This window comes from Bacillus rossius, chromosome 11 (assembly GCF_032445375.1).
Source record: "Bacillus rossius redtenbacheri isolate Brsri chromosome 11, Brsri_v3, whole genome shotgun sequence".
NCBI classification, from domain to species: domain Eukaryota; kingdom Metazoa; phylum Arthropoda; class Insecta; order Phasmatodea; family Bacillidae; genus Bacillus; species Bacillus rossius.
Genome location: NC_086338.1, coordinates 59,186,934 through 59,200,600, shown reverse-complemented (window position 1 = coordinate 59,200,600; position 13,667 = coordinate 59,186,934). Strand labels below are relative to the sequence as shown.

At 40.4% G+C, this 13,667-nt stretch overlaps 1 protein-coding gene across 1 annotated transcript in view; it reads right to left on the bottom strand.

Moving 5' to 3' along the window:
• Positions 1 to 13,667, bottom strand: part of LOC134536491 (cell adhesion molecule Dscam2-like) — a 160,424-nt gene that overhangs the window by 92,814 nt on the left and 53,943 nt on the right. The window contains exons 4-5 of the mRNA XM_063376213.1: positions 11,893 to 11,930; positions 10,526 to 10,686 (exon numbers count right to left, since the gene is read on the bottom strand). Of these exons, the coding sequence (XP_063232283.1) occupies positions 10,526 to 10,686; positions 11,893 to 11,930 (199 nt within the window). The remainder of the gene's footprint in view (positions 1 to 10,525; positions 10,687 to 11,892; positions 11,931 to 13,667) is intronic.

The window sequence follows — 13,667 nt, the reverse complement described above, 5'->3', positions numbered from 1 at the left end:
TTATAAATTAATATATTAATTTGGTTTTCTATTATTTTTTTTCTTTTAAAACATTTATTTCTAACTTTAAGATGGTTTATATTATTTTTAATTGATCTCGTTTTATGTAAAGTTTTACCGTTGCGTACAAGTTGTTTCATTTAGCGACCGCTGGGAGCGCACTGGAGAGGATGACGTCACGGCTGACTGTCGAGCGAGCGGCGAGGTGTGTGATGACGTGTGATGACGTGTGAGGACTGGCTCTGGACGACGAGGCAAGCCCTTCGTGAACTTCTCGCATGCCATACGCGCCAATTAGGGAGGATCCACCTGCCCTTTGGTGGACCTAGTTGCTACGTCTGGTAAGGTAGTTCCGCCCCTCGGCCAAGAAACTGTTTGAGAAGTCAGTGGGAAAAGAATTAAAGAAGTTTTTGAACTGACTGTTTCAACGTTTAGCAGAATACTACTGACAAGTCCCACGAAGTGCGTAAATAATATAGAAAGGACATATTTAAGCCCTGTGTGCTGCGTGCAAATAAAGACGTTTATGCAGAGCATTTTATCTACCTCATCCAAACAGGCTTAACCGAAGTCTTAATCTTTCGAGTTATTTTTAGCCAATTGCAGGTGGTAGTAAAGTGTCATAGAACGAAACGGTCGTGCCAATTTGACCGTGTGCTTACGTCACACAGCACCAGGCATTGCCACGAAAGCTGGTTAAATGTTGTGCATTAGCGAGTCATATCATTAACTTGTGGAAATCAGTTGTTATTGAAAAAAATAATAATTTTTAACACAATCAGGAACCATTCTAAATACCGTTTTGGTTCCACAGCAAACGATACCAAACTTTCAAAATACGTTTTTATTAAATTTTATTAAGGAACTTAGCACATAGGAACATAAATTAATGTTTATTAAGGCGCACCCAAAATTTTATATTATTTTTATTTTGTATTTATAATACTGTTATTATATTTAGATGTAATTTAGTTATTTCCTACATCAATACAGTATTAAGTTCACTGGTTATGTTATACACCCAGTTAACATTACATAATTTTGCCATACTGTACATAAACATTTGAATGTATTTTTAATTACGGTATTTATAATTGTAAAAAATTGTTATAGCCCATATGTATTTTATTCACGCCTTAGTCCAGCTTAGGTTTTATTTAACCTCTGCTATTTCTGTTTATTGCTCGACACCGCAGATCTGGGATGGGTTGCGATTAAGTTTCGGTAACATTTTGTTGGCATTTAAATGATCTTTGATCTTGATTGAACCTGCCGCCAAGCAAGTGTCCAGGACGTTTGCCTTCGTTAAGAGTTTGTAATGAGACTCTACAAGTCAGAAGATGTCTCTTCATTATTTTTTATCCCTTCCGTGGGAAGTACATCATTAACGACAAAAAATCGTTTTTATACAGAATTTTTAAATATTTACCACCCTTTGTCAATACCACCACACGGATGGCTAGAATAACAATAAGTTTACATTTGAAGTCTGCATACATAATTAAAATTATATATGTTTAACTACAAGGAATTATATTAAAACATGAAGTATAAATATTTCAACAAAAATATTCTTCTGCGTGTATTTATTACACTTGAATTATTTTGTTTTTTGAGATTATCCTGTAAAGAAATAATGTTTTTTCGAAACACATATTCAGTTCAAATCAGCTTAGTTGTTTAAATAAAAAGTGTAATGAACTACAAACATGTGTTTTAAAATAAAATATGTGTGAATGACAACGCAAACAGAAAGCAATGCAACACATTTGCCAGTAATTTTTTCTCAAGGTTGCATCCGACGGAATTGCAGTGGCCACCTTCGAGGAAAACGTGCAACTTCTGACTGCAGCACGCACAGGAAAAAAAATAGTCGAAGAAATCGCTTTTTTAAAAAAGAATATCTCATGCAGGCAGTGGTGCGGCGAGACATTTCGCGTGTAATGGGGAAATTTCCCCGGGGAAAAGCTGCTCTCTTTCCCTCCATTCCTCCCTCTTCCGCCCCTTTGCGACTCATTCATCTCATGCATTCTTCATCCCGGCAGGAGACAGAGCTGTCCCTGATGAGTAGAGGTTTCGCGTCGGTTCTGCCGCACCACGCTTCCACACCTCGCGTCGGCATTTCTCTCGGGAACAAGCGACGGCGGGGATAATTTTTTGAAGTGGAACTTCTTTGCAGCCGGTAGGGTGGATCAAGCGACTATCCATAAGAGTGTAACGAAAATTGCAATGCTGGGGAGTGAAGCACTCTTTAATGGACCGAAACAAAAACAGGGGGGGGGGATATCGAATCGAGTAGGAGTCAGAGAACTGTGAAGTTTCACTTATAATGTGTGCGGCGACCACGGACAGAGTATTTTTATTTTTATTTCCGTGCATTCTCAGATCGGCAGCCAGACGTGATGCTCAGCACAGCCGACCCTTGTAACGCAGATTACGATGCAGAGAGTTCTAGTTATGGGCAGGGACGTGGATTTGTAACGTCTACATTCGGTCACAAACATGTAAATAAAAATTGTCGATTTAATTATCAAATTAATGACATGTATTTCAACATAAATTCAATAACTGGAAAATTGATATCTCATCACCTGGACACAAATAATGTGTTCAAAACTTCAGATGAAAACACGTTATTTTAAAATTGCTTAAGATATCTGAGCGATGTCTGTACACTATATATAGGAACACGCTGAGAGCCGATGAGTAGTTTTAGAGAGTATATAGGTTTTAAATAATAAAAGTTTTCGAAAAGTAAAAATGAATAAAACGCGTATTTTCAAAAAAAATTTAGGCATGAAATATGTTGTACAGATTTTTTTAAGTACTAAAGGGACTTGCATTACACCATTGTCGTCATTTCTGCGCCATACAAAGTTACGGTTACTCCTCATAGTTGCTCTATGCACGGCGAGAAGACTGTGCCAGTTCAGAGCCATGCCCTTAGAGGCGATACCATGCTAGATGCACCAGCGAGCGTCGCACTTATCATCCCACCTCACTATCATAAATACACTTCTGACCACCCGGGGGAGAGGGGGTGGTTTTAGTTTGCTTCCTGAGGTCCTGTTGTCCCTTCAACCCCATGGCGATGGCATGCCACGCCATTGGCCAGTTCCTCGCCCAATCATCGGTGATTTCCAAAGTGGCCGAGACGATAACTACCCGATATGTCAAAAGCAGTATTTAAGTAAAAAAACTTGCATCTAAAATAAATGACCACTTAACTCACATAATTATTTTATGAATTTTAAATTTTATGTTTGCAATAAGTAACGTGAAGACAACTGGAAATTTTTCAAAAATAATTTAATTATTAAAAAGTACATAATTCCAGATGAACAGAAGTTTCTAATTATTTCCTTTTTTTAAAATGTATAATTCCATTAGAAATAGTCACGTTTATAACTAAATGTAGGTTAAAAACGACCACTTTGACTGCACATTAAAAGCTACAGGTATGACCTGGTACACACGAAATGTTTATTGAAACTTCAACACAGGCAGTAAGTTATTCCCTATTACTATCATCGCTTTTTTGACCCATGTTTAATACTCGCATCTTTATGAACGGAATTTAATGAACATTCCCCGAGTAACTTTGTTTTTATAATGGATGAAATTCACCCTATTATAATATATAGGACGTCTTACTCTATCCCATAGTGTGAAGCAGGTTATCGGTTATAGTTTAATATGTTTCATAAGAATCATTCCCGTGCTATAAGCATTGTGTTGACATGCTTGATAACATGGCTGCTGTGGAGGTACCCGGAAATGTATTTTTACCAGTTTAAACATAATTTTATTCTTAAAATTTGAGTTTCATAGCACTCAGTAAAAAAACATTTTTAAGGAATGTTATAGAAAGCAACATTACTTGAAAATCAGAACCACATATTGCTAAGCTTGTGAAAGATGATCTTTGGGAATATACTACACCAGCCGGATTACCTGTGCTTCGCTATGGCAGTCCGCAGACAGAACACTCTCGCTGTTTATTGTACACGCCCCTCCTTGTGGGTACGCCACTGCCGTTGCAAGAGCCGTCGCCATGGAAACGCAGAAGGCGTCAACAATAAAATGGCGAAATTTAATCTAATCTTGCCAATCTTTTTTATGATATATTATAACTCCGCCCGTGTGGCATCCAGTGCAATGAATGAACTTGGAACGAGAGCTTGCCTTATATCGGCTTCACTTGGTTGTGATAAAATATGGTTTTATTGTTATCTCGCCATTTCCCGTCACTGTAGCGAGATAACATGTATACAAGTTTTTAAGTCAGATCATAATCTTTTAAACACAAATAATTTTCATCAATATCGGTCCAGTAATATTTTCGTGACCTTCAACAAACAAACAAACAAACAAATACGCAAACTTTTTATTATAATAGTACAGATTAACGACACGTGAAAATCCGTTCTAGCTTCCTGGCATTCCAGAACTCGAATGTCGACGGTAAACGAAGCTCGCGCGCAGTTTAAAAATGGCAAAGGAATAAAATAAATAGCGACGGGACAGGCAGTCGTGTGAAGTAGAGAAGATGTTGCGAGTAACGAACTCGTGGTGTAAAATAAAATAAAAAAATTCCGCATGTTCTGCGGATGGTGTTTCGCAGTTTTTTTTTTCAAATGTGTAATATTTTTTTTCCCCTCCCAAGCTTGAAAATTTTTTTCCTTCTGTTTTTTGGTGATCCTGCGTACATCCGCGAGCGAAATATTTCATCGCAACCAGGGTGAGCGTTAATTGCATATTTATCCAGTCGTCCAGCCGCTCCTGTGGGGACACACCGGGCTTTAGGGGGGGGGGGGGAAGGAGGGAGCGTGAATATTTTAGCTCGTTAGAATTTTTTTACCCTTTTTATTTTCGGTCCACTGGCACAGTCACTATCCGCGAGGCCACGCAGTTTAAATATTTCAGAGAATTAAATCCCCACCCACGCGCACACCCGCCATTTCGTCGTGCTAGTGCGAACTAGAACTTTTAAAAAAACTAATATCGCTATTAAGGCCCCCGCCTCGTCAGGGGCGTATGTGTGTCGGCGAGGCGGGATAGCTGGTGCTTCTAGCGCGGTGTCTCCTCTGGACTGGCGCGCAGTCTTCTCCCAGTGCATTGAGCGGCGACCGTAACATGATATGGTGGATAAATGAAGTTAAAGGGGTACTGAAAGTCCTTTCAGTGCTTTAAAGAACCTTCACAGGTTGTTTTATGCCTAAAATTACTCTGAAAACAAGTCTTGTGGCCATTTTAACTCCTCTAAAAATTCAGTTTAAACACTTAATCAGAAAACAAAAAAACTATTTATAGGCCATCAGCGAATTCTTAAATGCTTTTCGTAAGCAGACCCCACTTCTCAAGTAGTTTTCAAATCGCGTTTCTCCTGAAGCTCTGCGCATCGTGCGTGGGCCCGGGCAGGCGGGGGCCTTAAGAGTGGGATAAATAGCTACTAGAAATTCCAGCTGTTTGAAGCGTAACATGGGCGCCTGATATTGTGCGTTAGACCGATATTGCTCTGAGTCCCTCGCGATAGGCGACACTTCTCAGTCCCACGATAAGGACCGAAAGGGGTGGGGTGACACTGCGAGGCAGTCGGATTTAGTTTTCCTTGCTGTCGTTGTGTTAGCTTGGGATATATGAATGGATGTTCATTTATAAATGGCGAAAACAAACGCATTTTTTGTAAAAGGTAATGCTCGTGGTAAATTGCACTTGTCTGTGCGAAGAAAACGGAATAGAGGTAAAAATCTAGCAAATTGGAGAGAGAAAAGTAAGTAAGTACACAAATTATTTATAGTATTCATGGGTAGTTTTCAGTGTATAGCTTTAGGCAGTGTTATTAATAAAAACATGTGTTTTTTTACCTTGATTTAAGGTTAAAGGAAAGCACAAAGACTGAATTAAGAACGCCAATTGCAGAAACTACATCTGAGAATGCTAAAAGCAAGAAGAAATTACGTTATGAATAGTTTATATTGTGTATTTTATTTTGTAAGTAATAAAGGAAAAACCTTTTTACTTCAGTAACTACTATTCATGAAATATACATGTGTTATATATGTGATACATTATATATAAAATACATTTTAGTGTTAAATGGGATACAAACAAGAGATACTTTTATATGCTACGTAATGAAACAACATGATTGATAGCTTTGAAAACTTGTAATATTTTTATGTATATTATCAATTTGTATGTAACCGCGAGGTAAACTGTTGTAACTTATGTATTTTGTTTACAAATCAGCTTTACAGTTTTGTGTAATTATTCATATTTTGTGCTGTGCTTATAGTGTTGGAACTGCAAAATCTGTCAAACTTATCCCCCAATAAATGCCTTGCAAAGTAATATCCCACGGTATATTTAGTTCATTTAATTTTTATACAACTATTATTATTTGGTTGAAAATAAGATGTATGCCAAGTAACCTAAAAGCAACTAAAAATTATTAATTGTATATCCACAATCCAGTTAAATATTTGTAAATAAACTCTAATATAAAATATATATGTGCAAAGAATACTCTAAGAATAATGTAAATGAGGTGGACGCGAATGCAATGACAAGATAAATGCAGAGTAACCCGACAAGACATGTGTTATCGAAAACCAGACCTTCCTCTACACCCCTTCCACACATTCGTAAACAAGGCGACAGATAACAGCAGGAACCCGATCACTCTAATGGCGAGTATTATCTACAGCGCTCGGGTCTTGCTGAAGGGATGGAATAAAAGTGTCCTATCTCCCAAAATGAGACATGGAAAATTTTCGGCTCAAACATGAATGTGCAGTTACTTACGCGTGTGCAAGTAATTCGCAATTGTATGAAGATAATTATTTCCAAAAATCATATACTATACAAGAATGTTACATGTAAATCGTTCAGTTTTTACCCTTTTGTTATTCCGATTACTTTATTTTCTGCAAGTTGTCAAATTTTCGCTAATATAAACCTTTTTACTAATTAATTTTGCTTATTAATAACAACATTAACCGCATTCTGACAACTGGGATCAGTCAATATAACTTTCCTCAATGATGTGTAAAAATCTCATTCATCTGCATTAACTGGTTTGACCTCTACTTGCCGTCGCATTGACCACTAAAACAGCTCTAAATGAAGCCCTTTATCACCCTCTTAACAAAATATACTGCGATATTCGTAGCTTCACGGACAACTTTGTACATTTTACGAATGCTGACGAACTCAGCAAGAATAATTTTGGAGTACGAACAAGATCTTTTTTTTTAAAAAAAGTATATGTTTGTTGCCTGGGAATCAAACAAGTTCCAGTGGGTAATGCGTGTAGAGTATTCGACCACAGCACAGCCTGACACCCCAGGGCAGGGGGGGGGGCGGCTGGAGGATTGCCAGCCGTGTCAATATCACAGACAAGGGCGCCTCCCTCGACATCGCTCCCTTTGGCAGCTGGTATTTATGTTCGGCCCGTGTGGTCCAGCCGTGCCAAAGGGAACAGCAGGGGGCGTGGTCTCCTGCGGGCGCTATCACCCCCTCCCCCCTTCCCACGGGGGAGTTCGTCACCGGACACTGGCGCTTGTTTGATAAACTCCCTTCATCAGCGGGGAGGAAGACGGGCGGAAAGGGTTGTGTGAGAGAGGAGGCGGGCCATTACCCCTCCCCCCCCCCCACCGGCCCACGCCACGAATGTACAGAGCACCCCATCATGTAATCACATTTACTCCTCCGCCCCTGTCCGTGATTCTCGGGCTCCGAGCCGACTAACAGCCCTTCACACGTCCTAATGCACCTTCCTTCCTCTCTGCTCCCTCCGTCGCTCGCAAATCCCCTCCCCCCTCCCGTCGACTCCATTTGCCGAGGGTCATTCTCCCCCCGCCCCTGTCTTACACCCCTCTCGCCCGCACTGCGCCGACTTTCCCGAACGTCAACTTCAAGCGCCCGCGAGTGACGTGCAGGGGTGGAAAGGGCAAATTGGGGATGCGGAGAAAGAAAGGAGTTTCCGCACGATGAGGCAAAAAAGTTAGACGGCAATTAGGGATAACACGAGCGAGGGAGCTTAATATGGTTAGCAGGGCGTCGTGTCAAGAACCACCCCTTTTAGTCCTTCGACCTGCCCTCGAGGGCGTTTTGTTTCGGTGGTGAGTTCCGGTGGCGCGTCATTTCAGCAACACGGATACTCGACGTGGTTGTCTTTCGCGAGAGTGTTTTGTACCCAGACGGGCGGGAAAACACTGTCACTTCTGCTGCTCTTGTGTTTGGCGTAGTCATTTTTAAGCAGATCTAGGACGTCGTCGTAAAGTCGTCGCTTCCTCATTGGTCCAGACAAGCATGTGGCGAGATTCTTCCGTCGATCGGTATTAGTAAGGGAAGAATCTCAGCAGACTTGAACAGAGTGGATTGCAGTCAAGCAGACAGCTAACGCCTCGGTGACATCCAGACGAAGGATGACGGAGAAGAAGAATAAGAGCGGTGGAATGAATCAGCGATGGATTTCTGCCTACTGAGCTGGGCCCGGGGGGGAGGTAGCTGTAAGCAACCCTGGAATACCCAAATGTCCCAAAGGCAACTTTCACCATTTCCCCTCTCTTGCGACCACTCCTGGTTTGACCCCCACCAAGAATAGAGCGACCAGTATTTACTTTGTCGATTTATATTACAAACGTTAATCTATAAAAATGTCGAGTCTATGATATGCAGTTTAGAATTCGTGATTCAGGACTTAAATGCACGTTTTACAATGCGATAAACTACGGCTGTAAACTTTACGAAACAAGTCCCTCCAAAATTTTCAGACATTATAAGATGTAACATAATATTCATTAATTCTGAATTCTAGTAGTAATAGTATTTAATGGATGCCAAAACATGAAATTTTATACAAAGCAACACAAAGGCGATAACAAATTATTTTCTGAAGTGCCATTCAATAACGTATGTTTCTTTAACATTATTATTTTTATGACGAATAACCACATCATTGCAAGAGGTATTTTTTTTAAAGTAAATATAGGTTTGTTTGAATATACAACACTGTATAAAAACTCTATTAAAGAACAAAACAATCTTTTATTGAAATTAATATTTTCAATAAATCTGAATATGGCTTTATTTAGAAATTAATTACCAAAATCGAAAACGATTATTTATTTAATAATGTATTAATTTATAGTAATAATAGTTATTAAAATAAAGTGATTCCTATTAGAAGTTTACAACCCAAACATTATCATCTTAAATATGCTAATTTTATTACAATATTGGTGGGACAGTTGTGTCATTACCTAGGGTCGACTCTAAAACTGCGCTGCGAATCCTGCTCTAGACTTGTTGAAGGTCTGTCGGGAGGGAAAAGGCTGCTCCTACACTCTCCTGGCTGGCTGGAGGAGACACTGGGTGGGGGGAGGGTGATCAAAGTCCAGACCAGGGCATCCGCCCGAGCTGTGGAGCAGCTGGAAGTGGTTGGAGGGAGGTAACACCCCTCCTCACCCCCCAAGAGGCGGGATTTCGAGCGGGGGTGGGCCTGCCCTCAGGTATGTGCCCAATACCACGTGCCAACTTCAGCCCTGGGCCTCGAAGGAGTCAGGAGCTGGATGTTTGCAGGAAAAATTGTTAGTTTATTTCTTAATATCGATTATTTATTCGCGATACATGGGTTGACGCCACGTCCATGGAGATTATGAAATTCCCCGACGTTTCGTCACGCCTTGTTCGCAGCTATCGTCAACAGCTATTAATAACTGGAATCCTCCTGTTCTTGCACAGCATTTGATTAAGGCCATTCGGTTTACAAATGTGTTTAGTCCCTGTTGTTGATATCACAGATCTGTACAGTAACTTACATGGAAACCAGACCTCCAGTTAATGATCGCCTTTCAAGATGGATAAAACAAGGGAATGCCGTAACCAATGGCAATGTCGTCGTTTACAAATACATGGTATCAGCCCAGAAGGCAAGGAGTAGTTGGAGACTGCTCACGAAGGCCTACAATATCATTATTTTATTGAAGTTTGACGTTACGTCTCTTGCTTGAGGGGCCCGGCAGTGAGGCGGGATGATAAGCGTGACGCTCGCTGGTGCTTCTAGCGCGGTATCGCCTCTAAGCGCAAGGCTGTGGACAGGCGGGTAGTCTTCTCGTCATGCATATGCAACTTTGAGATTTTAGTGGTAATCATAAGATAATAGAACGTAGGAATGAAGATAGAGATGTAATGCAAATACTCTGAGTGCTTTCATGAATCTGTACCAGGAATTGCATGTCTTAAAATTGACCGGAAGACACGAATTTCAGCCGTTTTCATTTTCTAGAAATACGGAGCGGGGGGGAAAAAATACTGAATATGCTCTCAGCGAATATGAAATGCCTTTCGCAAACTGGATATCTCATATGGTGTGGTTTGTTCATGAGCTGTGCCAGAGTGTCAGAGTGCCAGAGTGTCAGAGTGCCAGTGTCAGAGTGTCAGAGTGTCAGAGTTCCAGAGTGCCAGAGTGTCAGAGTGCCAGAGTGCCAGAGTGCCAGAGTGCCAGAGAGCCAGCAACTTGCCTGAGACGCGGCACGTGGGACAGCTCCTTGTCACCGGCGTCCAGCCAGCGGATGTCGGGCGGCGGGCTGCCGTGGGCGGCGCAGCTCAGCACCGCCCCCGTCGTGTTGGAGAAGTGCGCCACCGGGGGCGGCTCCTGCAGGAACACCGGCCCGCGCACTTGGGGCGGCTCGCCCGCCGCCGCTGCACACACGAGCACAGCACCGCCGTACACTCCGCCCCCGCCTCCCCGCCTCCCCGCCTCCCCGCCCCCGGCACAAGCACATCTCTACTGGGAGGCGAGGCGTGCTGTCCGACCTGACTTCAGACCAGACTCTGCGTCCACGCACAGACAACACTCTGGATAAGAAAATAGCTCGGACAAGCATGGTCACTTCCACTGGACAGGAGATGCGAGATGTCCAGGACTCTCACATTTGGACAAGAACCTATATTTGCTGAAATGATTATCGTTGACGTTAAGTGTGTTTATTAATTTCAATTTTATTAAAAACTAATTAATTTTCTTTTTATTATTTAAAAACTTTTCCTGAATTTTCAGCAAAATAATTACATACTTTCAAGTAGAAGGAAATGGTGTCATAATATCAAAATGGTGAAATGATTTTATTAATTTTAACTTTATCCCGTTTAAGCTGGATAAAAGCTACGGATTGCCAAAATGGCGATAGTTTGCAACGTTGACGCTTTACCTTTAAAATGGTGGCCATAACATTCTACTTGTCAGGGTCATTACCTAAGCGGCTTAGGGCGGCTTACTTTTAGGACTCTTAAGCCGCTTTTAGAACATTTAAAGCCTCTGGCATTTCTGAGAGCTAAAACGAGAAATTTTCCCCCAAAACGGGAATTTTTTCCTCGAAATAGGGAAATTAATATTTTTCAGCATTTGCTGATATTTTTTGGCGGATTTCCCCCCCCCCCCTAAATAATGGAAATGTTTGCGGATTTAGGCGAATTTCGAGCAACCTTGAAATATTTATGGCAAATTTGGAAGATCAAGTTCAAAGGTCAAGGCCAAGGTAATTCAAGATGGCCGTTGTGACATCAGAATCTAAGATGGCCGAACCCATCCTCAATCCTCTCCCTGTATCCTGTCCTCGGACTTGCTATCATAAACTACTCAATTGTTTTAGAATTTTTTAGAGGTTGAAAATAAAATTTATACATTAAAATTGATTGATAAAATTGGTGACCAAGAAGAAACAAAACAAAAATGTTGAGACCTACAGTGATATATGAACAGGACCGGTCTGTAGGCCCAAGTGGATGTGATGGAAAACGCCCAACGAGCCCGACTGTCGCTCGGGCGAGGACGAGGCCTCTGGTCACTCTGCCCCCCCTCCCCCTCCCTGCCCGGCGCGCCGCTCCCCGGAGACCACCTGACGGAGCAGGTCAACGACCCCCTAAAGGTCACAAGGGAGGGCCTGACGTGGCGTCACAGCCGAGGGCTCTCCCACAACCAACACAGGGCCAGGAGGTGGACGTGCTACCCAGTCGGGCCTGTTTCAACACTTCACAACACAAACCACTCCTCGCAAACTGAAAATGAAAGAAAGTTTTCACTCACCGGTATGTAATTTATTATTTTTTTTTTTAAATTTTTGTTACATATGTTCCTCAATCACGCTTAATGTTTCAGAAAACAAGTTTTATGTAAGTGCTAGTAGTCTCTGTATGTTATCCGTGGTATTTTAACTTTATTTAAAATATTATAAATTAGGAATAAATTACAAAAAAAATAATTAAAAACCTTTATTTTCACTTAGGTTTTGTAGCGTATCATTAAAAGTATCTCCTTACAAAATAATGTAACGTCTAATAACATTGATGTATTTTCATTTGCCTACATAGGAAAAAAAATGGGTTACCGTCGACACGAACATTTGCACGTCGATATTCAGAGTGATAAATGTTTACAACACATAACAATCACAACGGCTTGGCTACTAGTAGACATAAACTAAACCCCTTTCCTTTGTTTAATTTGGGGGTTTTAGCTTGCGAGAAATTAATGCTCTTTCATTTGGTAGTGTGTAATCACAAATTAGTATATATTTACAAAAAAAAATGTGTACGTATTCTTACGTACGTGTGTTATAATTTATATTAATTTTGGAAATAAAACCCTCATTTATTATGAATATTACAAATAGTATCAAAATTTGATTACATTTTTTGTAAAAGAAAGATTTTACAGCACAAAAGGTAATTTTAACCTGAAGTACCAGGTAATAAATATCTAGCCTTTAAGCATTGTAAGGAGACTTCTTATTTTTTTTTTTTAGAAATAGAGAGAGAGAATAATTCGAAGACAAAACAGGGTTTTTTAATTTCCGAAATTTAAAATATTGGTAAATGTTGGATTGAAGTTTTTTTTTTCTGGCTGCTGAGTTTAACTGAAAAAAACAGGTATTTACAGCGCCGCCTGATCACTCACAGCAAGAACTCTCTCTCTCTCTCTCTCTCTTTATTTCTTTTCCCTCCACTCATTCGTGGAATGATTTATGAATGCGCCTGAAAGTGTCTAGTCAGGCAACACGCGTCACCGTAATGCGATTAAACTGCCCGACATGCAGGGGCAAAGTTTTCTCTTCCCACAGTGACGGGAAATCGATTTGCAGATGTATCGTTAAAAATTAACCCTCCCAATGCGCACCTTACTTGCTTTTTCTATTCACTATTTTGCTTGCATTAAATCAGAACTCACTTTCCACCTTACGTAGGGCTGCTCTGGTATTCGTGATACTTTAAACACTTACAGGATAAACTTTTAAAGAATGTCACAACCCTATTACTTCAAATATATCACACGAGTACTTTCTTAAATTCACCCAGTTATTTTGACAGAAATCTTACCAAAGAAATTTAAATTTTTGTCAATATTGTAAACAGCTCTTTCCTCAAAGTTATTTATTTTTAAATGATAACTTTTGTGAGGAGAATCACAGAAGTTTATTATCTTTGAACTGTTGTAAAACTCAGAATGTAAATGAACATATAGAAAGCATGATTACGCATGCATAAATGTAAAGTTTTACCACAAAAACAACATATTCAGATGCTAATAGCTTATAAACATAATTACATTTCTTTTTACGACTACATTACCAGTGAAAATAACGAGTTAATAACACTATTTT